This window comes from Anomaloglossus baeobatrachus, chromosome 1 (assembly GCF_048569485.1).
Source record: "Anomaloglossus baeobatrachus isolate aAnoBae1 chromosome 1, aAnoBae1.hap1, whole genome shotgun sequence".
NCBI classification, from domain to species: domain Eukaryota; kingdom Metazoa; phylum Chordata; class Amphibia; order Anura; family Aromobatidae; genus Anomaloglossus; species Anomaloglossus baeobatrachus.
This window is the reverse complement of record NC_134353.1, coordinates 368,596,158-368,621,557: the sequence shown is the minus strand read 5'-3', so window position 1 is coordinate 368,621,557 and position 25,400 is coordinate 368,596,158. Positions and strand designations below refer to the sequence as shown.

At 44.0% G+C, this 25,400-nt stretch overlaps 1 protein-coding gene across 4 annotated transcripts in view; it reads left to right on the top strand.

The window, feature by feature from the left end:
• The first annotated feature begins 8,762 nt into the window (after positions 1-8,762).
• POFUT3 (protein O-fucosyltransferase 3) overlaps positions 8,763-25,400 on the top strand; it is a 34,100-nt gene continuing 17,462 nt past the window's right edge. Inside the window, exons 1-6 of one of the 4 annotated variants that reach the window (XM_075337810.1) lie at positions 8,763-8,897; positions 10,806-10,945; positions 15,586-15,672; positions 17,058-17,242; positions 17,816-18,095; positions 24,043-24,878. In XM_075337810.1, the coding sequence (XP_075193925.1) occupies positions 17,165-17,242; positions 17,816-18,095; positions 24,043-24,878 (1,194 nt within the window). In that variant the 5' untranslated portion in view covers positions 8,763-8,897; positions 10,806-10,945; positions 15,586-15,672; positions 17,058-17,164. The remainder of the gene's footprint in view (positions 8,898-10,805; positions 10,946-15,585; positions 15,673-17,057; positions 17,243-17,815; positions 18,096-24,042; positions 24,879-25,400) is intronic. The other 3 variants (XM_075337811.1, XM_075337812.1, XM_075337813.1) reach the window with 3 other exon arrangements.

Sequence of the window (25,400 nt, the reverse complement as noted above, 5' to 3'; positions counted from 1 at the left end):
AGAATTGGTCCGAGGGGAATGCGATGTTTTATCGCACTCCACTCGCACTGTTTTTCTCGCCGTGTGGCTTAGGCCTAAGTGTCCCGTTTAATCTCTCTACTTTTCCACTGCTCTGTGGATGATAAGGGGTATGGAATGCCTGCTCTATTCCCAGGGCCTGCATAATGTCCCTCATTATTTCTCCAGTGGAGTGTGTACCCCTGTCACTTTCTATGGCTTCTGGGATGCCATACCGACAGACTAGTTCCTTCATCAGTTTTCCTGCAGTTGTTTTAGCATTTGCACATTTTACTGGATAGGCCTCAACCCATCCTGAGAAGAAATCTACACATACCAGGACGTATTCATACACTCCTACCTTGGGTAGTTGTATGTAGTCTATTTGCAGTCGTTGACACGGTAGAGCGGTCTGGGTGTTGCTTTCTTAGGGACTTTTACTGTTTTACCTGGGTTGTGTTGTGTGCAGATAATGCAGGATTGTACGTGTTTGGAGGCTACGTAACTGAAGCCAGGAGCGATCCAGAAGGCATTCACCTGGTTACACATGTGACTTTTTGAGGCGTGAATGGGGCCATGTGTTGCTTGTGCCATCATAGGGAACAGGGACCTTGGTAAACACAACCTATCCTTACTTTCCCATACTCCATTCGAGTTCAGCCCAGCTCCCATTTTCTCCCAGTGTTCCTTCTCTGTTTGGGCAGCCTGATGCTGGAGGGATTTCAGGACATCCAGACTCACTGTGGCTGGGACTTGCTGGCTCCCTGCCACTATCCTCTGATCCCTAGGCCTCTTTGCCGCTGCTTTCGCAGCTGCATCCGCCCTTCTATTGCCCGCTACCTCCAGTGAGTCACCTTTTGTGTGTGCTTTCACCTTAATGATGCCAACTTGGACTGGTAACATTAGTGCCTCCATTAACCGTTTTACCAATTCTGCATTTTTAATAGGCTTACCAGCTGACGTAAGAAAAGCTCTACTTCTCCAGATAGGGCCAAAATCATGACAGATCCCAAATCCATAATTTGAGTCTGAATAAACATTAATTTTCCTACCTGATCCCGCTCTACACGCCTCAATGAGCGCTGTTAGCTCCGCCTCCTGCGCGGACATGTGCGGCGGGAGTGGTTTAGCTCGGATTACCTCATGTGAGGATACTACTGCATATCCAGTGTAGAATCTCCCATCCAGGTGGTATCTGGAACCATCTACAAAAAACTCAAAATCTGCATTAGTAATAGGTGTATCATAGACATGTGGAAAACCTGCTGTCTCCTGACTCATCAGCTCTATGCAGTCATGCTCGTGTGTCATGTCAAAGTATTCATCCTCACTTGCTACCATTGTCACCAATTCCGCCTTTTCTGAATCTACTGGCAAAAGGGTGGCTGGATTCAGAACATTACACCTCTTGAGGGTGACATACTCAGGAATCAGAAGGGCACATTCAAGTCTGAGCTGTCTGGCCATAGACAGGTGTTTCGGTTGGACTTGCACAAGTATAGCATGGATGTCATGCGGGGAGTAAATTGTAGCGGGAAAATATCAATGTGATCTCGCAAGCTTTCCCTAGCAGTACTGCAGCAGCCGCTACAGCACGGACACACGTGGGTGACCCTCTGACAACTGGGTCCAATCGCGCTGAGTAGTAAGCTATTGGTCTTTGTTTGTCACCATGTTGCTGTGTGAGGACGGCAAAACAAGGAAAATGGTTGATCGTAATTTGGAATACCCAGGGCCGGGGCAGATACAATGAGTAGTTTAAGGGAATGAAAGGAATCAATAGCTTCCTGAGTGAGGTCAAAGGGGTCAGATGACAGACAATCATAGAGGGGTTGCATCATTTGCGAGGCAGACCTTATCCAAGGCCTGCAGTATGACACTAAGCCCAAAAAGGTGCGCAGTTGCCGGTGGGACCTGGGTAAGGAGAGATTTTGGACTGCTTGTTTTCTCTCCTCAGTCAGGTGTCTTGTACCTTCAGAGATACAGTGACCCAAAAATGTTACCTTTTGCTTACAGTACTGTAATTTTTTCACGTGAAACTTTGTAACCATTCTCTGCCAGAAAACACAGCAAAGAAATTGTGGCTTCCTTGCAGGACGTCTGGTCTGGACAGCAGAGCAAAAGGTCATCCACGTACTGCAATAGCGTAACCTGTGGATGAGGCGGTTGCCACTGTTCCAGAATTCCTGCCATAGCTGTAGAATAAATGGTAGGTGAATTCATTCCTCCTTGCGGGAGGACTGTCCACATGTACTGTTTCCCCTCATGTGTGAAGGCAAAAAGATACTGACAGTCAGGGTGTAGAGGCACAGAGAAAAATGCATTTGCCAAATCAATTACTGTAAAACATTTGGAGGTCCCTGGGATTTGTGACAGTAAGGCTAAGTTCACACATCCTGTGTTTTCAATCCGTCAGGTCCGTCAGCAACGGATCAGTCATTTTCAAGATGTCAACTGATGCAACTGATGTGTTTTTCACAGGATTCCTTTCACAGGAATCCTGTGAAAAAACGGATCAGTTGCGTCCGTTACATCCGCTGTGCGTCCGTTTTTTGACGGATCAGTCATGATCCGTCTGTGTTTGGGACAGCCCAGTGGGCGTGCCAAGCATGCTGGGCATGCTCAGTAGAGCATGACGGAATCCTGCGCTGGATTCCGTTGTAAGACGGATTACGACGGAATCCAGCACCATAGACATGCATTACAAGCTTGACGGATGGCGACGGATTCCTGCGCGGCGCGTTAATTTTGACGGCCCGAAAAACGTTACATTCTGCGTTGCTCCCCGCTCGGCGGTCAGTCAAAAACGACGGACCGCGACGCAGCGGATGCAACGCAGGGTCATCAGTCGCAATCCGTCACTAATAGAAGTCTATGGGGAAATACAGGATTCCTGCAAAATATTTTGCAGGATACCGTAATTCCTCAAGGCTACGGATTGTGACTGATGCAAAACACAGGATGTGTGAACTTAGCCTAAGGTATGTGGGTTTGGAACAATTGGTGTTACTCTCAGTGACAGCATTGACCGCTCTCAAATCATGCACCATTCTGTACGTGGCAGGGGAACCTTTGGGCCCTTTTTTCTTGATTGGATACAAGGGAGTGTTACAGGGGGAGGACCTTTGTACTAGAGCCCCTGCTTCCACATATTCTCTTATATCTCTGGTCAGGGCCATTGATTTGGCTGGGCTTAAGGGATACTGCTTTAAACAAGGAGGAGTGGAGCCTTCTTTTAATTTTATCATGACTGGGGGAATAGGAAGCCGACCAACATCAGTTTTTCCCTTTGCCCATACAATGTCTGGAACTTGTTGCCTTGCTATGTCTTCACTAGTTCTGGTATCGGACACTCTCGCAGATTTGGACATGTACACCATTGCTGCAATCTTGCACAAGTGTTTGTCAGAGAGGGGACTTGTGACTGTAATACCTTCTTGGGTGTATTGTATGGTAGCCTGGATAGCACTTAACACATCAGCCCCCAGCAAATTCATAGGAGTGTTTTCACTAACAATAAGCTTTGTGAGAATTTCCTGGCTATCTTGTAATCTCAGCTTCATCTGTTTTGTCAAGGGAGTTTCAGACACCAATCCCTCCACCCCGACACACTCCACAGTCTCGTCAGTGATCATCTCTGGCTTTATCAGGTCTTTATGTACCACAGTGCCGGCTGCCCCAGTGTCAATTAAAAATTCTGCCTCCTTCCCCCCTGGCATGGTTATGGTCGTAAGTAAGGTGGGACCAGGTCCTGAGGGAACGAAAACAGGGTACACATTTGTCACTGGGTTGCCAGTTTCCTAGGTCAGAGGCAAGGGAAGAGGGAAATCAGTCTGCTCACTCTCCTTTTTGGAGTTTTTGCACTGTCTGGCATAATGTCCATTCTGTCCACAATTCCAGCACTGTACGGTCGCTAGGTCACCTGGTGCCCCCCCCCTCTCTGCTTCCACTGTGTTCCTTGTGCTCTAGCATACATAACTGGTCGCTTGCATTTTGTCAGTTCAACCCCCTTAGCTACTTGCAGAAGGTCTGTTGGGTCCATGTTTCTCCACTCAGGTCTGGCTGTCTGTACTGCTTCTCGTAAAAACTTATTCATACCGTTAACAAATATACTCATCAGTATTTTGTCATTAAGGGAGGTTCTGACTTTGTACCCCACGTCTGCCCACTTCAGCTGTAACCTCCAAAGGTACGTCTCTATACTCTCCCCTTCCTGCTGTATTACGTCAGTCAGGGAAAGAGGGAAAGGTTGTTCTTCAGGGTCAGATAACTGTTTTCTTTCCTCACCATCAGAATAATGTCCAGCTTCCTCCCCAAAACTCAATTCCTTCACTACCTCTGTTTCAGTGTCAGCGTCCTCTGTCATCACATGTGATCTGGTTCGAACAGGATTTAGTGCAATCTGCTTAGGGCGAGTAACACTACACGTAGCACAAGTACTTCTCCAGTCTGGGTTTTTCTGACTACAATGTTTACAAGTCCATTCATCTGGTCTGGGTTTCTGATCATGTGAAGGGGGGGCGGTAGCAGTCACAGTTTTTGCTCTTGGTGCATTAAAACATTTATAATACACTTTACATAACAATAATATAATAATACATCCCACTGTTATTTCTTTACATCCACAATGCTGCACCTCTTCCCTGAATCTGTGCCATTTCTCAACATCCAAACACCCACACTCTGGCATGTCTGCCTTTCTGAGTATTAGTCTGACATTTTTCACTGCTTCTTTGCCTTCTCTTTCTTGCACTATCTGTTTGGCTGTTTTGGATCCTGCTGGAGCCCCACGCTGCACACTGAACAAGTTGCCCATGGCTTCAACTTATTCCCACACAGCCCACCTTTCTGCAAATGCCCTCTCAGTGTCCCTGAACCTTGTTAACAGGCCACACGTCTCCTGGCAAGTCAGAATGGGCTCTCAAGTGGTAGCAAGAAGGCTCAATCAGCATTCACTCTCACCTGCTACACTTGTAGGGTGTATTGGGAAGGGTTAAAAAACACCTCTCACCCAATAGACCAGATGACTAAAGCAGGAAGGACCAGGTGTGATAGTCCTCTCACCTGCTAGACCACCTCCATGTAAGTGGGAAGGCCACAAATGCTCTCTAACCTACTTAGACCTGATGTGCAGTTGGGTACTCCATGCTAGTCCTTTACAAAGTATTCCAGCAACGAACGCAAACTAGAGTTAAACCAAAACAATTAACAGAGCTGACTTCTCACAGAGGGCAGAAAATCGCGCAGCTGTTCACTTGACCCCTCCCAACAGAATGACAGAATGGCAGCGCACAGTTTGTTTAGCAAGAGTCTTATCTCGTCCAGATTCAGTTTTTCCAAAACACAATCCTAATACCCACTGGTATAATACACAATCCCAGCAGAAAATTGAGACTACTTATATACCTTCACAGTACTAATATTCTACTTTACTATAAAACCTTCATCCCCATTTTGAGGGGAAGAAACACACAATATCTCACTATAAGGACAGATCCCATGACCACTTGTCCTACTCATTCATTGATTCTAGAAACATATGTAACAATACACCTTCCAAGGATCAGTTAACCTCACATGCAAATAAAATTATCTAAACCGCTCTTGACACTGATGGGAAAAAAAATACATATGTCAGGTATCCACTCAAATACTCTATATGGCTATGCCCTGTGACATTTCACAACCGGAACATCTTTTCACAGTCCACAGTATGACCTATAACCATTAAACTTATACATACATATTATTTCACCAAGTCTCTTATCTCAATTTCTCATCACTTTGTTATTCAAAAACTTCTCATCAATATACAACAACCTATTGCCTGCCTACTTTATCTAGGCATTAATATGAAACCACTTATGAACACATATCCCTAGACCAGAGTATTGCCCATCAAAGATGCAAAGATGGCCAAAGCAAAACACAAAACACAGCAACACAGCAAATGCAATTATACAGAGACTGTCCCAAATTCCGTGCTATGCAATCTATGCAATCAGTTAATAGACGGACAACAGATTATCTTATTACTCTATATTTCAACTCTCATTCAGACATGCATGAAAAAACAATACTCACTGGTGATGCCAGAGTTCTTGAACCGTGTGTACAGCCTTACCCAGAATATTCGGGAAATCAGAGAGAGTGAAGTAAAGTGTAAGAATAAAGCTTCTCACCTTGCTGCAGCTGAAATTTCACTGTCTCAAGAGTCCCCAAAACTTCTTCCGAATAGGCTGGTTGGCCACGGCTCCACGTTGGGCACCAAAAACTGTTGTAGCTGTTCTGTTTTGTCACAAGTCAGCTTATGGGATCACCAGTGAGGTCTTCTCAATTAGGCCTCTTCAGACCTAATCAAGATCGAGCGCTCGGAGAAAAAGACCAGCATCCATGTGGGCATGATCAATTTTCTGTTTATTTAACCAAAGTACACTTTATTTATACCATTTACAGATCAATGTGATATTGCAAATAAAGCTTCTAGCTGGACTTTACAAGTTGCTCATATGACCTTTAAGTTTTAGCAAAACAAAAATGTAGAGTCATGCATATGAGATAAGAAGAAGATAAGAAGAACATTTAGAGACAATAATAATCCTTGAGCCTGTCTCTTATTCCGAAGGCTCCATAATGACTATGAACTACCACCAGATATACTTACTAATAACAATAAAATATCTTTAATGAAGAAATATAGAAACTATTAACCCTTCTATATCAATGTATACATGCCTCCAGCATCTCCTGTAATTTATAGGACCCAATGTCTTCTGTGATGTATATATGTCCCCAGCCCCTTGTGTGATGTATGTGCCTTCAGCGTCTCCTATGTAATGTATACGATTTACCAATCCGTTGACTGCGCTCCAGACTGAGACAAACCTGGAAAAGCAGTTGTGATAAGCAACATGATCAATATCATCGAACATCACAGCCGTACCAAAGAGAAGCAGCTCCAGCCACCACAGTAGGGGTCTGGGGTTAGTTAATTGTTTTACCAAATATATTAGGGTGATTTTTAAGCTGATAATTTTTTGCGGCCCCCGAAGGTTGGTAGAAATTTCCAAATGGCCCCCGGCAGAAAAAAGGTTCCCCACCCTTGCTGTAGAGTGTAAGTTCTTATGATCAGCAGGATCCTCCCTTTCTTGCCATTAAAGTGTAAGTTCTTATTACCAACAGGGTTTTCTGTCTCTCTCCTGTAGAGTATAAGCTCTTATGGTCAGTGGGATCCTCTCTCTTTCTCTTTTCTATAGAGTGTAAGCTCTTATGGTCAGCTAGATATTCTCTCACCTGTAAAGTGTAAGCTCTTATGGACAGCGAGGTTTGCTTTCTCTCTCTCATGGGTATTTTCCAAGCACTTACAAGGTTTCCTGGAGTGTGATTTGAGTGAATTTATTTGAACCAACTTTTTGGAGACAAAGTATCTAAGGCTAGTTTCACACTTGCGTTGAACGGCATCCGTTGCATTGCGTTGTGTGACGGATGCAACGGATGTGTTGCATATAGTGGCACAACAGATGCAACGGATTGTACAAAACAACGGAATCTGCTTTTTTTTTTTTCTTTACAATTTTACCGACGGCAAACTATTGTGAACGATCAGCTGGTCACCCGGCTGCCGGGTGATCAGCTGATCGCTCAAAGCAGCCGGTCGCCGGGTGATCAGCTGATCGCTCACAGCAGCCGGTCGCCGGGTGATCAGCTGATCGTTCGGCCGCCGAGAATGTGTGCGGGGGTCGGAGTGCGGAGTGGGTGTAGCCGAGCGGGGCCATGGCGTTGAGGACGTCAGTGCTGCAGGGACTGCATTTCTGGGGACAGGTGAGTGTGTGTGTCTGTGTGTGTGTGTACACATGCGGAGTTCGGGAGGGGGCGGAACCGAGCGGGGAAGTGTCGGGCTCCCTGCACGAGTAGCCAGGGTAAATATCGGGTAACTAAGCAAAGCATTTTGCTTAGTTACCCGATATTTACCTTGGTTACCAGCTTACACCGCTTTGTGCTGGCTCCTTGCACACATAGCCAGGGTAAATGTCGGATAACTAGGCAAAGCACTTTGCCTAGTAACCCTATGTGTACCCTGGTTACGTGTGCAGGGAGCCAGAGAGAGCATGAGCAGTGAAATCCTACGGATTGCACTGCTCAAAAAAGTTACATGCTGCGTTCCTTCCACCCGGCGGAAGCAACGCAGGTACTTCTATCACAATCTGTCATCCATACAAGTCTATGGGAAACAGCGGAATCTGTGAATGGATTCTGCTGTTTTCCAAAAGGGCGGCTTGTGACTGAATTAACGCAAGTGTGAAAGTACCCTTAGTCATTGAATTTGAAAAGATCTGCTCATCTCTAATCAGCAGTGAGTAAAGCTTACAAGGCCAAATACAGTTTCCTATGTTAAATATGACAATGCATCTGTAAAAATCAGATTCTACATGGTTGATCTGTATGATATTCAAATGAGATTTGAATAGGCAGGTTTCTTCTAATATATGGAAGAGTATAGTACAGAGACTTAGAAAAGGATGGCTTAGACTAGAAATGCTAGGAGTTTTGCTTTCCTCAGTTGCTGGCTTTCAAAGCTCCTACTTCCAGACACTTTCTCCTACAGCTTTCCAGAGTACAAGGAGTAATCCGAAAACTCTGGATGTGATCCACTGTAACTGAGGCAGCCATTTCAGGGAAATCCTGGAGACCTCTAGCTCCAGCCATAAAGAGTCCAGCTCAGGTTTTCTCAGGCCTGCTGGCATTGTATTCCCAGATGCTGTGACTTCATCCAGCAAGCTGTGAGCTGGATTCTGTGAGTGAATGGCACACTAGTCTCCAGCCTGGGAGAGGAAGCCTGTAGCCAGAGTTTACTGCTGGCAGTGCTGAGCCATGGAGGAAGTAGAGGCAGCAGGAGGCTGGTTAGTAATGGAGCATGCCTGCTCTTGTCACCCTTCACTCTCTGTATACGGTCACTCCGGTTTTTCTGCTTGTTATTGATGTGTGATTTTTGGCTGTCAGGCCTTTGTTTTCCTTTTTGCTAACATAACGAGGTAGAGCATTATGCTGTTTCTCAATGTGGCCATGATGCAGAGATCTGCCTCACATATCTGCTATTGCAAGGGTTAATAATTTCTATTCATATAGCGCCAACATATTCCGCAGCACTTTACAATTCAAAGTTCTGACCACACAATAGTTAAAGACGCTTTGCAATTAAGTGAGACTTCTATTCATTTCTGACTTTGATAAATCATATCGGGGTATAGGTGTTATGTTCCTTTTCTGTTGACATTTCATTGACATAATGTGCTCAGTCTGGAGCCTCAGTAATCAGGCCTCCAGTCTCTTTCCTGGCACAAATTTTCTATAAAACAAAATTTGTTAATGTAGCAAAGGTCATCCCCATAAGGTCTCATACTGACGTCTCATGGATATGTTGTGTCTGTATTTTTCACGTAACATGCATGTATCCATTATAGTCTATGGGGCTGTTCACGTGTCTGTTTATTGTGAATAAAGTGGTCTGCAAAAAAGAAGCCTGAAAATAGATCAAAATCACCCATATAAGTCTATGGGCCCATGGATAGCACATTGCTTGCAGCCATGTACAATCCAGAGGCTGTCCTTTTTTTTTAACCTTGTAATGTGTAGAAAAATATTGCATTTAAGGTTGGGGCCCAGGCCCAGACTGACCATAGGGCAATTCTGGCAAATGCCAGATGGGCCGCTCCCTGTAGTGGGTCGCCGCGCTCCTCAGCAGTGTGTGCAGGCCGGGCTGCATTATCTGTTGTGCGCACACTAGCTGCATCAGGATCAGGAGGCAGCGCGCTGTGCTGTGCTGACCCTGCTGTGTGTGTGCCCGGCATGCACACACTGCTGAGGAGCGCGGTGGTTGCGGTACTGGTGACCGCAGCTTCCTCCTTCATATTCAAATGTATTTGCATCTTTCAGATGTAAATACATTTGAACAGTGCGCTGGGACTGGGCCCCGCCCCCGACGTGCAGCACTATGATGACATCAGCACCTTGCTGACGTCATCATAGTGCTGCGGGCGCCACACTGGATGCATCAGGCAGCGGTAAGCACTCCATTTAGGAGCCGAAGAGACAGGTTTAATTAATGGGGATGAGTGGGGAGGGGCTGAGGACACATAACGGGGAACATTTGTGAAGGAACACCGCTTTGTGGGGGTGTGTGCATTGTATTATGTCTGGGGAGGGGTGATGGAGGGTGTATTGTATTGTGTGTGTGTGTGTGTGGGGAGGGGTAATGGAGGGTGCATTGTATTGTGGGTGTGTGGGGAGGGGTAATGGAGGGTGCATTGTGTGTTTGTGGGGGTGATGGAGGGTGCATTGTATTGTGTTTGTGGGGGGAAGGGTAATGGAGGGTACATTGTGTGTGTGTGTGGAGGGGTAATGGGGTGTATTGTATTGTGTGTGGGGGGGGGGGAAGGGGTAATGGAGGATGCATTATATTGTGTGTGTGGAGGGTATTACAAAAGTGCAGTTTGGGGGGAATATATAACTAAATAATAATAAAAATGAATGGGCAATATGTGGGGATAGTATGGAGAGAGGCAGTGTGGGGGTATATTATAAAGAGCAGTGTGGAGGGGACATTATGGGGAGAAGCTGGTTATGGGGACATTATGGAAAGAAGCAGCGTGGGGGTATATTAAGGAGAGAGGCAGTGTGGGAGGTATTTTAGATAAGGGCAGTGTGGGGGGATATTTTGTGAAGGAAGCACAGCAATTATTTATTCAGGGACACAGCATGGGAGATATTTATATTTATGGGGCAGTATATTAATACTTTTATTTTTAAAGGTGCTGTGTGGGGAAGTGCTGCTGAAGAATTAAGTGGGAGCTCTTCAGAGACGAGCAGCGGGCAAAAAACCTCATCATGGCGTCTGTACTGCGTGGAGACAAAAGAGATGGGATCGACTCAGAAGATGTCACCTATAAAGGTACCTGGATGTAAATGATTATTTGTGATATTGCCTGCGTTTTATCAGTATTGTGGTTCCTGTATGGTCCGCAGTCTGATAACAACTCCCAGCATCTCCTTTCCATTGTTAAGGACAAGCTGGGAGTTCTAGATTCCGGCATCTTCCGAGCCTTCCTATTGATTTGCATTGTAAAATACAGAACGTTTTCCGAGTGGAAAATACCAGAAGAATGGAGCGGTCACTTCTTTTAATCACTTGGTGGTTTTAGAAACCTGAAGTGGGTAAAAGATGCTCAAAAGCCTGAACCTGTGCACAGCGAGGTGATGCAGATGGTCATTCCAGGATTTTTCATAGTAGCTTCCATGGTGGGATCTGCCCCTAAAAAATGTCATTGCACATTCCCTAAGTGGTATGTGTCCAAAATTGTCACCAGTGAAAACGACAGATTCCCTGTTCACCTATCTGTAGAATAGGTCATCAGTATTTGTTTTAGGGAATCTGATTTTGTATCCCTGCCCATCAGCTGTGTGACCGCAGCATTATATGGAGAGCTCCATCCTCTTCATTATCTGCGAGACCCAGCTCTGTAGGGAAAATAGCGGCTTCACCAGGTCCTGCTACTAAGAGCAATAAATAGGCCTGAGCTGTAATACTGAACGCAGCTGTTACTACATGTTATATGGTCGTGTTACACAACCTACAAGTGCACAAAGATATTACACATTCACCAAGTGGGCCTGTGTACCCCCAAATGCCAGGGCTGAATTTTAGTCCCAGTCCGTCCCTGTCGGAGCCACACGGGGACTAATGCGATCCTCGCATGACACTTGGCTCGCGCTGGCAGCACAGCAGAAGCCGAGTGTCATGCAAGTGTCACTGTGACTGAGGTCCTATCATGCGATCGGACCTCAGCTGCGGGGGGGCGGGCCGGCATGGGGAGGAGGGGGCCGGCACGGAGGAGAGGAGGGAGGGATTTATCTTCCTCTCTCCTCCGTTGCCGGCTATTGCCATTCTCGCACTTTACTCGCACTGCAATTCTCGCACTCCACGAGTGCAGTGCGATCTTTGTCTCACCCCATAGACTTGAATGGGTGTGAGAGAAAGAGTCTCGCATTACAGTCACAGCATGCTGCGATTGCTTTCTCGGTCCGATTAGGGCTGAGAAAATAATTGCTCATGGGCACACAGGCTAATATTGGTCCGAGTAGAATGCAATGTTTTATCGCAATCCACTCGGTCCGATTTTAATGCCGTGTGTCTTAGACCTAAGAAAATCACTGATGGAAAGAACTGACACATTTCACAAAGTGCTGAAAATCGGACAGGTTTTGTTTGGATACGACTAAAATCAATGATGTTTAGTTTAGGCCTTAGTGATCATATCAAGGGAAATAAAGGCACTTTCCAAGTACTGTACTTTATATCACAAGAGGGAACACCATGTAAAGTTTTCACAGTTGACTTGAACGTGTACTAAAAAGTTATGTTTGGAAGTGCATAGCTGTGTATCTTGTAATGATTCTGAGAAGTAACCTGAATTTAAATATATTTCTATGCAATTGATTTCTGCAATAATTTATGATGCACTAATCGCTTAGTCTCAGTTTGTATGGCCTATCCTTCATCAAGTGTTAGCTGTACCATACAGCTAGAGAGGAGCGAATTTGTCTCTTCAGTCTTCACTCAACGCTGCCTCTGGTGCTGAGTAAGCCTACATGACTAGAGATGAGCGAACATGAGGCTTGATTTTCGAACCGAACACAAACTTTAAAAAATCAAGGTTTGGATGCTTTATGTGCAAGCTTCACTTGCGCAAGAAACACTGTGCTCAGGTACGCTCGGTTCTTAGCCCTGTGCGAGCCGCTTGCAGTATTTGAACGACGCACACTGATGGTAACATCAGCATGCTTACATGTTGTGTGCCACCCAAAAAACTGTTCCTCTGGAAGTGATCTGCTCATGGCTGGCTGTTTGTGGGCGGAGACTCAATCTGCCAATCAATTACTTGCTCCGGGTTCGGATCAAGCTCGAGCCAGTGGAGGCTTGGCTCATTTGCTGCTGGTGAACCGAACTTCCACGGAACTGCTCATCTCTATTCATGATGTCACATGAAGCCTAGTCTGCCACAAAGAGAAAAGACTGAGGAGTAGGCGGGGAGCTGCGGTGGCGGAACAGGAAATCGGCAAGATGTGTGTACTATATTTTTAATGCCTTGACGCCCCAAAAAGGCATTAAGTCAACTGCCACTTTGCTGTATTTGAGTTAATAAAATCGCCAAAAAATTAGCGTTCTGGTGGCACAAAACAGCCATTCTGAGGTCTGCAGCACCTGTCTCCCCTTTCTCCCCCGACTGCCATGTCGGTTTGTCTGTGATTGTCATTTTTTTCCACTGTGTTTAAGGCCGGAGTCACACTTGCCAGAGTCTCGGATCGCATCACCCGCCATGGCCTGCCGCTCTCTGGACATGAGCATCTCAGCTGCATAGAAATACATGCAACCGACCTGCTGCTGTCAAGAGAGTGTGTGGCCATGCCGGGTGATGCGAGACTCGCGTGTGTCTCTCCGACCGAATAGTGAAGAAATTTCCAGTGTTATTTGAAGTAAAAACTATCGCAAAATGGTCCCCAAAAATTTTCGGTGGTCTTTTGAGATTTCTCATTGACTTCTGAAGAATGAACTTGTCACTTCTTTTAAACACTTGGCGTTTTTAGAAACCTAAAGTAGTTAAAAGTAATGATAATTTAAAAAAAAGGCGTGAGGTCCTCCCCTATTTTTGATAACCAGCCAAGGTAAATCAGACAGCTGGGGTTTGTACTATCAGGTTGGGAAGGCCCATGGTTATTTGACCCTTCCCTGTCTAAAAATAGCAGCCAGCACCCGCCCCAGAGCTGGCACATCCATTAGATGTGCCAATTCTGATGCTTTGCCCAGCTCTTCTGATTGCCCTGGTCCTGTGCCAATCAGGATAATATTTTTGTGGTTGATGTCAGCTGTAAATTGCTAGCTCGATGGTCTGCCGATAACTCCGGATAAATTACGGATTTCCTGTGAATGCCAGCCCGTGGCTGGCATTCATAGGAGATCATGATTTCTGCTGTTCATAGCTGTGTTGAAGCAATGCTATGAATAGCATAACTGATCAGACCATTTCAGCTTTATGTTCCCTAGGGGAACTGTTAAATACAATAAAAAATAGGGAAAAAAGTGTTAAGAAAAAAAATGCAGAAGTTAAAACTCACCCTCCTTTACTCCATTAAAATACAACAATTAAAAAAATACACATTTGTTAACAATGTTTTCAGAAATGTCCGATCTATCAAGATGTAAAATGAATAAATCTAATCCATAAATGAATGAATGAAAATGACGGAATGACGGGGTTTTTTAGCCACTGCAACCTTGAAACAAAAGGCAATCAAAACATCATATCTACTGAAAAATGATATTAGTAAAAACATCAGGTGTGGGTTCAAACCATAATCCCTTACATAGCCCCATATCCCAAAAAATAAAAATGTTGCAAGTCACAGAAAATGAAGACAATGCAAAAAAAAAACCTGATAAGGGGAATGGGCCAAAGTATAGTATATAAGGGGCTGTGAGGATCGTCATAAAATCTATAGAGGCTATGGGGGCCATCAAGCAGTGTATAGAGAACTGTAGGGGCCATCGTACAATGTGTAGAGGAGCTGTGGGCACCATCATACATTGTATAGGAAGCTGTATGTTCCATCATACAGTATGTAGGGAGCACTGGAGACCATCATACAGTGTATAGGGATGGGAAAGAACATCTTACAGTGTACAGAGAGATGTTGGGATCATAATACAGTATATAGGGAACTGTAGGGATCATCATACTGTATATAGGGAGTTGTCTGGACCATCATTATGTACATTGGGAGCTGTGGGGACCATCATACTGCATATAGGGAGCTGTGGGGCCATTATACAGTGTATAGGGAGCTGTAGAGACCATCATACAGTGTATTGAACGCTGTAGGGGTAATCATACTATATATGGAGCTGTAAGGACCATCATACTGTATATTGGGAGCTGTAGGGACCATCATATTATGTATAGGGGGCATCATACAGTGTATACAGAGCTGAGGAGATCATCATATATGGTAATGTATTTGGACCTGTGAGGACTGTCATACAGTGTAAATGGAGCTGTATGGACCATCTTACAGTGTATTGGAGCTGTGGGGACCACAATACAGTGTATAGGGAGCTGTGGGATGCATTATTAGTTTTGATTGGTGATTTCAGGGAGAATTATAACTTTTTTTGGGGGGGTGGAGGGAGAAATGTTACTTAAACGGAATATTCAATGGTATTTGTTCTTTGAAGATGGTGCCTGTGGTATTATAACTTTTAAAGGAGAATTAAAGGCATTATTACTTGCTATGTAGCACAGTGGGGGCTTTAGTACTTTTTACGGGACACAATTATTTTTAAAGGCCTTTTCTATCTTGCACACTGTCTTTGTAGCATTAATTGGTGGAGGGGTAATCATATAATTTTTATAATATTGGGATTACTGTTCCATGCTGAAGAGCAGGCAGAATGATAGGTTTGTGCAGGTTGGGAATCAATGGGGATGGTGTGGGAAATGTGAGAAGTCAGATGTGTCTTTGTTGTAATCTCTGCAGATGAGACCCGGCTGGAAGACGATGTCGTGTCGGACCAGATGAAAAAGACGAGAAAAGTGAACGACTCAATCAGAAAGAACGTCAGCTGTAAGTCACTATACTGTATATGTTATACTGTAAACTCAGTAATATGGTTGGCAGGACTGGTATCTACCACTATACGGTCACCAAATGGGGGTAATAGTCTTTTTAATAGCACTTTTTTTCTTTTCTTTTTTAGTTTAGTAACAGCTTATTGCATTTCAGGTATTGTGTAGTGGTGTATGGTGGTATTATTGGTCTTTGTATAATGTGTGTTGTTTTGTAGAGGTAATGGTCAAATTGTAATATTACGTACTCACTATATAGTGGTAATGGTAGTGGGTATTGGGTAGCAGTAATATTTTTGGTCCTGTATAGTAGTAATTTTTGTAATATTGGTCTTTGTATAGTGTGTTTTAGTGTTAGCAACAGTGATATACTGTAATTATATATGTATAGATCTTCTTTTAAAGGGAACCTGTCAGGTCCTATATGCGTTCTAACCTACAAGCAGGGTGATGTTTGGCCTATAAACCCCTTCCTACCCATTCCTGTGTTGTAATATGAATTTATAAACAACAAAGTTTTATAACTTACATGTTCCCAATGTAAATAAGCAGAGGGTCTAGTCCCCTGGGTGTTTGTATACTTTCCGTGTTATCACGCCCTGTGGGGCTGATACCATGTATTTACATGAGTGATGTCACCGGCAGCTCCTGGAGATCCCGCGCGTGCACGCTTGCCATTCGCACAGCCTTCTTATCTGTGTGTTTGCTTGTCAGTTTCACAAGTGCACTGTGCATGCTCAGAAGACTTCTTTGGTTCCAACCATGTGCAGAGCGCATCTAAAGCCGGCAAACAACCACCCAGATAAGAGGCTGTGCAAATGAGAAGTGCGCATGCGCAGAATTTCCTCGAGCTGACTGTGACGTCGCTCATGTAAATCCATGGTATCACGCCCACAGGGGCGTGATACCACAGAAAGCATGCAAACGCCCATGGGGCGAAGCGACGCCGAAGGGACTAGACCTTCTGCTTATTTACATAGGGAACATGTAAGTTATAAAACGTTTTTTGTTTTTTTTTTATACATTCATATTGCACAATATTACAACACAGGGATGAGTAGAAAGGGGTTTCTAGGCCACACATCACCCTGCTTGTAGGTTATAACGCATAAGGGACCTGACAGGTTCCCTTTAAGTAGCAGCTGGTCATATGGGGAGATATGTAATTTGAGGCTTGGACCCCTGATCTTTTAGGACCCTATCAATGCCCCTGGACTACAAAGACCTTAATATTGACATTGTATCTCCATAGGGGCTAAGTGTTATATGAAGTTCAGTTATTTCACTACATTGTGACAAGATTAATATCACAAAAGCAGCTTTTTGGTTCATCAGTCTATTGCATTCTTACTGGTAATTTTTTTCCTGTTTCTTGTTTTTCAGAATGTATATTAGGCCATTAAATGACGCATAATGTGCAGTCAATGGAATATAATTGCAGATAACCCTGTCTTTGAAGGAGATTCATTGTCCATGATGTGCAGTGAACAATGATTAGAATCTGGGGAGTTAAGTTTTGGGTTTCATGCCTCATCGTGGCATTCTTTTTTCTCTTGGTGACACTCCAGGTAAATATAAAATTATGTAATGTTTTCCATAATTAATGATAACCCATTCAATTTTGCTATGTCTGTAGAAAGGAAATGTGAAGTTATTAAAATGCATTTCACTTTTATGTTTTGTAATTTTGTGGTTGTCAGATATTCCTATTTACGAGTTATCCTCATCATGTAAAGAAATGCCATCACTTTGTGAGTATGTGGCTGATTCCCAAGATACTCACCAATCAAGAGAATGAGTTGGCTGCATACCCTTCAAAGTTTTTCTACACCTCAGCGCTCCGAGACACAGGATGTAGGACCGCTCTATTAACTATGCAAACTATTTTGATATCCTAAGAATTGAGAAGGATATATCTTTATCCACACAAATGGTTTCTAGTGGTTTTGTTTTAGATCAGCAATGGCTCAGTTCTAAGAGCTTTTCCTTAAAATGGCATCAATAGGATACATTTCCAAAAAGATTTGGCAAGTGTCATGGCATAACGAAAAACAATTGCCATGTTAACCGATATCTGCACAAATCTCAGAAGTAAAAATGTGTTTTCTTCAAAATTAGATTCACAATTGTCTTTTCCACAGGTCATAGTTGAACTGGGTAATTTTGAAAAGCAGAAAGTGAACACGTTGGTACATGATGCTAACCAACAAAAAGAATCCAGTCCATTGCTTAAAGGATTACATGAATCCATCTTCTACAGAAAATTAGAACATGCAGTGGGCAGCTATCCCATTATGCTGTGGTGGTCACCGTTGACTGGTGAGACTGGAAGGCTGGGTCAATGTGGTGGAGAGACCTGCTTTTTCACTATAAACAGGACATACCTTCAGAATCCCTCAACAAAAGCTATCCTATTCTATGGTATGAGAAAACCGATATTGTTGGTTTGCTTTCATGGGTATTCTGGTTTTATACAAATCTAGTGTAATAACTCATTTTTTAAGAGCCTGAAACCCATTCTGATCATGTCCTTCTGACACAAGTGCAAGGATATAATCAGAACTGGTTTTCCACATTTGGATGTTTCATCTTGAAAACGTATAGTACAGTGGAACCTCGGTTTACGAGTAACTTTGTGTGCGAGTATTTCACTATACGAGCAAAGCTTGCTGTAAATTTGTAACTCTGTTTACGAGCAATGCTTTGCTGTATGAGAAAATACTCACCGCACACACTTCCGGTTCCATACTTTCACCGCCCTCTGACCCTCTCTTGCAGTCCGCACAAACACGCGCACACATATTATGCTTGCTCACCTACCCTCCGTTACCTCGGCGGCCTCTTCCCTGGTTCTTGTAGTCCGCAGGTATGTGGATCCAGTAACCATCGCGACCGATGCATGGGCAGGTGCTTCCCAAAGGCAGCACCCTGACCAATCAGAGGCAAATGGCTCATGCGTATGACGTCTGCTGCTGAAGCGGTGACAGCGCCAGCCCCTGCATCGGTCATGATGGTTACCGGATAAACATACCTGCGGACTACAAGAACCAGGGAAGAGGCCGCCAAGGGAACGGAGGGTAGGTGAGCATAATATGTTTGTGCGTGTGTGGAGTGGCACAATAGGGGGCCAGGGTGAGACATTGCACAAGTTGTGGAATGAATTGTCTGAGTTTCAATTATTTCCGATGGGAAATTTTGCTTTGCTAGACGAGTAACTTGGTTTATGAGTGTTAAGGGATGGGATACAAGTCATCCCTTTTCGATCTGACCGTTGTTCCAAATTAAAATATCATGTGTGCACAACGAGAAAGAATAATAATTAATTAAATCAATTATAAAACTCCCTCACACGACAGAAGCTGAGGCAAAACTGAAATCTTTATTCTTGGACAGCTAGACCACGAAGTAAAAGGGGTGTAAACAAAAGTTTTAGTCCAATCAAGTATCGTAGGTCGGGGCTTCATGACGTATAGGATCTGCATATCCTCTCTTTGATTGGACAGTCCAGACTCCAGGAATTTCTTTTGTCCATCTGTCTCGGGTGCAAACAGGATACGGCAGCCATCTTTGAGAATACATGTGCTGATATATATATATATAATATATACTAGAAGGTGGCCCGATTCTAACGTATCGGGTGGTCTAGAATGTGTATGTAGGGTAGCAGATTGAATAATAATATAATCAGCAAGTCTTGAATAATGATGGTTCATTTCTTGCTCGTTGGTCTCCCGCTGTGTGGCACGCATCGGAGTATTTGACAGTGAGAGACCAACGATCTGAATGGGCAGGGAGCCGGCGTACACTGGTAACCATGTTACACAATTGGGTAACTATGCAAAGAGCTTTGCTTAGTTACCCGATGTGTACCATGGTTACCAGCGTACGCCGGCTCAAGGACACATGTGCCGGGGGTAAGGTGGTAACCATGGTACACATTGGGTAATTAACTAAAGCGCTTTCCATAGTTGCAGGATTGTGTACAATTTGTTACCAGCGTACGTCGGTAAGCTGATAACCATGGTACACATTGGGTAACTATGCAAAGCGACAGTGCTGGTTTATTTTTGGCTTGTTGGTCTCCTGCTGTGCAGCACGCATTGGCGTGTTTGACAGTGGGAGACCAATGATCTGAATGGGCAGGGAGCCGGGGTAAGCTAGTAACCATGGTACACATCGGGTAACTATGCAAAGTGGTTTCCATAGTTACCCAATGTGTACACTGGTTAACAGCGTACGCCGGCTCCGGCACACATGTGCCTAGAGTCGGGGTAAGCTAGTAACCATGTTACACATTGGGTAACTAAGCAAAGCGGTTTCTATAGTTACCCGATGTGTACCATGGTTACCAGCGTACGCCGGCTCAGGCACACGTGTGCCGGGAGCCGGGGTAAGCTAGTGGTTTCACACATCCGGCTTTTCTTGACTTTGTCGGATCCTGCGCGCTCCTGTAGGCTGGTTTCAGACGTCCGTGTTTTAGGTACGTGTGACATGCGTTTTGTAACACGGATGTCACACGTACCCATGTTATTCTATGATGTGCTTCACATGTCCATGTTTGCACACGGACCGTGTGACTTTTCATGACCCCGCACGCACACACGCAGGTATCTTCGGCAGCACGGATGTCACACGGATGGCACACTGATGTGATCCGTGCGACATCAGTGTAAAACATACCAGAGAAAATATGGGTCTTTTTAATAAAAAATATTCTCTATATTTACTTCTCTCCAGCGATGTTGTCTCCCGCTCCTTATCGCCGCTCATTATACTCACTGAATATTCAGTGCCCTGAGGAGCTAGAAGCAGGAACCGCGCTGGGGACTTAAGTGCCGGGGACCGCATCGCTGGGTGAGTATACAGCAGAGTGTGTGTGTGTGTGTGTGTGTGTGTGTGTGTGTGTACATGCATGTGCGCTGTGTGTATGCGCACGGTGTATCTATGTATGTCTGCTATGTGTGTATATGTGCTCAGTGTGTGAGTGTATACATGCATGTGCGCTGTGTGTATGCGCTCGGTGTATCCATGTGTCTGCTGTGTGTGTGTGTATACATGCATGTGCGCTATGTGTGTATGCGCTCGGTGTATCTATGTGTGTCTGCTATGTGTGTATATGTGCTCAGTGTGTGTGTATATACATGCATGTGTGCTGTATGTATGTGCCCAGTGTATCCATGTGTCTGCTGTGTGTGTGTATATACATGCATGTGCGCTGTGTATGCGCCCAGTGTATCCATGTGTGTGCTCAGTGTGTGTGTGTGTGTATATACATGCATGTGCGCTGTGTGTCTGCTATGTGTGTACATGTGCTCTGTGTGTGTATACATGCATGTGTGCTATGTGTGTATGCGTCGGTGTGTGTGTGTGTATGTATGTGTGTATATGTGTGTATATATATATATATATATATATAAAGCTGAGTGGAGGATACCGGGCACCGCTGATCCCTGTATGGCTGACAAAGTGACAAAGCTGTGCTTTCAGGCAGGTGGAGACCTGGGTGCGTGTCCCAAAGCAAAGGCGATACAAGATCCACAATGAAGAGATGAAAGGTCGCACTCCAAAGGTCGAATAAAATATTTTTCTTTTTATTCCACGATCACATCAGGGGTACAGGTAGTGAGGGAGGATGAGGGTGTGCCACGTCGGACGACGGCAGCCGTTTCGCAAGTAACCTTGCTTCTACGGGTCCAGTGCATGCAAAGGTGCTGCATCCACCCTTAAATAACAGGTGAATTGGGTGCAGCATCCTTGCGTGAATGAAGTGCAAATTAAAAACATATACCAGCTGCACATGTATCAAATTCACATAGAAACTTATTACATATCAATTCCAAAATGGATTATAAATAATCGTAACATACATGGGTATAGTTAGAGTAAAAGATTAAATATAGTGTTCATTATAGTTTAACCAGAGACATCTCAAAAAACACTATAAAAAACAGGCTTATAGGAGAAAAAAAAAAACAAAAAAAAAAAAAAAAAACAGCATTATAGGAACACTGACAAATCATTTTTGTCGTTCAGGCCAAGAGGACCGAGAGCATTTAAGTCTATAATCAATCTTGATTCCTTTCTAAGTAAAGAACGGTGCATATCACCTCCAGTGGGACAGGGATTAATTTTTATTACGCCTGCAAATTTTAAAAGGCGTGGATTACCACTATGATGTTCCTGCATATGGGCAATTAAACGTGGAGAACCTATCCCGGAGGTTATAGACTTAAAATGCTCCCTAAATCGAACATATAAAGGCCGAATTGTTTTACCTATATAATATTTTTGACAGGGGCAAAAAATAACATATACCAGATAGTTGGACTTACATGTGATAAGATCTTTTATTTTGAATAGCTATTACTGAGCTATTCAAAATAAAAGATCTTATCACATGTAAGTCCAACTATCTGGTATATGTTATTTTTTGCCCCTGTCAAAAATATTATATAGGTAAAACAATTCGGCCTTTATATGTTCGATTTAGGGAGCATTTTAAGTCTATAACCTCCGGGATAGGTTCTCCACGTTTAATTGCCCATATGCAGGAACATCATAGTGGTAATCCACGCCTTTTAAAATTTGCAGGCGTAATAAAAATTAATCCCTGTCCCACTGGAGGTGATATGCACCGTTCTTTACTTAGAAAGGAATCAAGATTGATTATAGACTTAAATGCTCTCGGTCCTCTTGGCCTGAACGACAAAAATGATTTGTCAGTGTTCCTATAATGCTGTTTTTTTTTTTTTTTTTTTTTTTTTTTTTTTTTTCTCCTATAAGCCTGTTTTTTATAGTGTTTTTTGAGATGTCTCTGGTTAAACTATAATGAACACTATATTTAATCTTTTACTCTAACTATACCCATGTATGTTACGATTATTTATAATCCATTTTGGAATTGATATGTAATAAGTTTCTATGTGAATTTGATACATGTGCAGCTGGTATATGTTTTTAATTTGCACTTCATTCACGCAAGGATGCTGCACCCAATTCACCTGTTATTTAAGGGTGGATGCAGCACCTTTGCATGCACTGGACCCGTAGAAGCAAGGTTACTTGCGAAACGGCTGCCGTCGTCCGACGTGGCACACCCTCATCCTCCCTCACTACCTGTACCCCTGATGTGATCGTGGAATAAAAAGAAAAATATTTTATTCGACCTTTGGAGTGCGACCTTTCATCTCTTCATTGTGGATCTTGTATCGCCTTTGCTTTGGGACACGCACCCAGGTCTCCACCTGCCTGAAAGCACAGCTTTGTCAGCCATACAGGGATCAGCGGTGCCCGGTATCCTCCACTCAGCTTTATATATATATATATATATATATACACACATACAGCTTTGTCAGCCATATACATACATACATACATAATATATATATATGAATGTGTGACTCGGACGTTTGAAGGCAGCTTGGTCACATGACAACACGTGATCGGAGGTTGTCGCGCGGCAACTGTAGTGTACACAGTGCACGGGAGCGCGCCGAATGCGACAAAGTGGAGAAAAGGTAACTGCTGACGTGTACCGGGAGCCGGGGTAAGCTAGTAACCATCTTACACATCGGTAACTAAGGAAAGCGGTTTCTATAGTTACCCGATGTGTACTATGGATACCAGCCTATGCCGGCTCCGGCACACGTGTGTCAGGAGGCGGGGTAAGCTAGTGGCTCTTCTCCACTTTGTCTTGCGGTGTGGGCTTCGGGTGCTGCAGCAGTCACCTGGGTGTCGGGTGTCTCCGTGTGGGTTCGGGGAATGCATGCGGGGGGACGGGGCCAGGGCGAGCATCCAATGCGTGAGGGGGCGGGGCCTGGCCAAGCGTCCAATGCGTGCAGGGGGCCGGGGCGAGAGGCCAATCCATGGGAGGGGCGGGGCCAGGGCGAGCCGAGCGGCCAATCCGTGCGGGGGGGGGGGGGGGGGGGGCATGCCGAGCCCAGCGGCCAATCCGCTGGTTGTCACCGTAAGGACACAATTTTGGAGCAAGACAGACAGACAGACAGAATAAGGCAATTATATATATAGATATATATTGTTTTAAGGGAGAATACACTGAATATGCAATATACCTATATAAACGTATTAGTAAAAGAGTAAAAGAGAACAAAGACATGCATAGATATGTGTGTTAGTTTACATCTTACTAAACTATATACCTGAGTCTATGAAATGGCTGAATTAAGTATTTCTGGATACTCAATTCTCATCCCCAACATGAGCACACTCCCAGAAAGGATTGTTCTTGTAAACCAAGGTTCCACTGTATATTGAATAATTGCAGGTTTTGCATATCATGAAGGACAGTGAGATTTTCTGGACATTGCCTTTACAAACAATATATATATTTATTTTATTACCATTTTAGGCACAGATTTCAACATAGACAGCTTACCACTTCCTCGGAAGCCATACCATGAATGGGCTTTGTTTCATGAAGAATCCCCAAAAAACAACTACAAACTGTTTCATCCACCAACCATTACTTTGTTTAACCACACAGCTACGTTTAGCCGACATTCCCACTTGCCTTTGACAAGCCAGTATTTAGAGGATCTCCAGACCCTTACATCACTCGAGTACTTTGTGTCTGTACAGAAGAAGAATATTCTAAGAAAGGAGCTTGCTCCTGTGGTATATGTGCAATCTGACTGTGATCCTCCATCAGATCGGGACACTTATATACAAGAACTAATGAAATATGTCCCTGTGGACTCCTATGGAGAATGTTTGCATAATCGAGACTTGCCTCCGCAAGTCAATAACCCATCTTTTATGGACGACACTCAGTTTTATCATATACTTGCTCAGTATAAGTTCATCCTTGCATTTGAAAATGCAGTTTGTGAGGACTACATAACTGAGAAATTGTGGAGGCCTTTAAAGCTGGGATGTGTTCCCATATATTATGGGGCCACTAATATTGAAGACTGGCTCCCCAGTAATAAAAGTGTGCTAATAGTGGGCAGATTTTCTCACCCTCGAGAATTGGCGCAATACATTAAACAGCTGGATAGAAATGATAGTTTGTATATGGAGTATTTGGAGTGGAAGTTACAAGGTCATATCAACAACGATCCCTTAATCCACGCAATCAAGGACCGAACGTGGGCTGTGCAAGATGTAACACAGGACAATTATATTGATGCCTTTGAGTGTATGGTGTGCAGAAGAGTGTGGGATAACATACGTCTACAAAGAAAGGTAGGTGCAACATTTCATAATACATGGGTAATGTGATAACTGAAATGGAGTAACAAAAATGACTGATAATCAGTTTTGCTATTGTACCTTTGATAATCTAGCCTGAAGTGTACTCTTATTGTCGTAGAGGATTATGCATTTCAGAATGGCTACCTTACCATTCCTGCCAGCTTGCACCATCAGCTAACTCCATGGCCCCAAACTAGGAGCCTCTTTGGAAGTCTAGATCACTGTATAGGCAATTAAGGATGAAGACCAGGGCAACCCTTGGGATCTGGTAGAATGAGTGGCTTGCACCTGTTCATAGTAGCCTTTTTTAGAGCTGCCAGGAGACTACTGACAAAGCATTGTTACACTTTGTAAATTACTGAATCTCATTTGTTCTAGAGTTTGTGTGGCCACTATCATCTTCTTATTTTTGAAGGTTTACCCATTTTTGGTTTATAATGATTGTGTGTATGTCAATAAGGTTGGCGGCACTCACCCACGTTAAGAAACCTTTTCTTTATTCATCCAACTGCA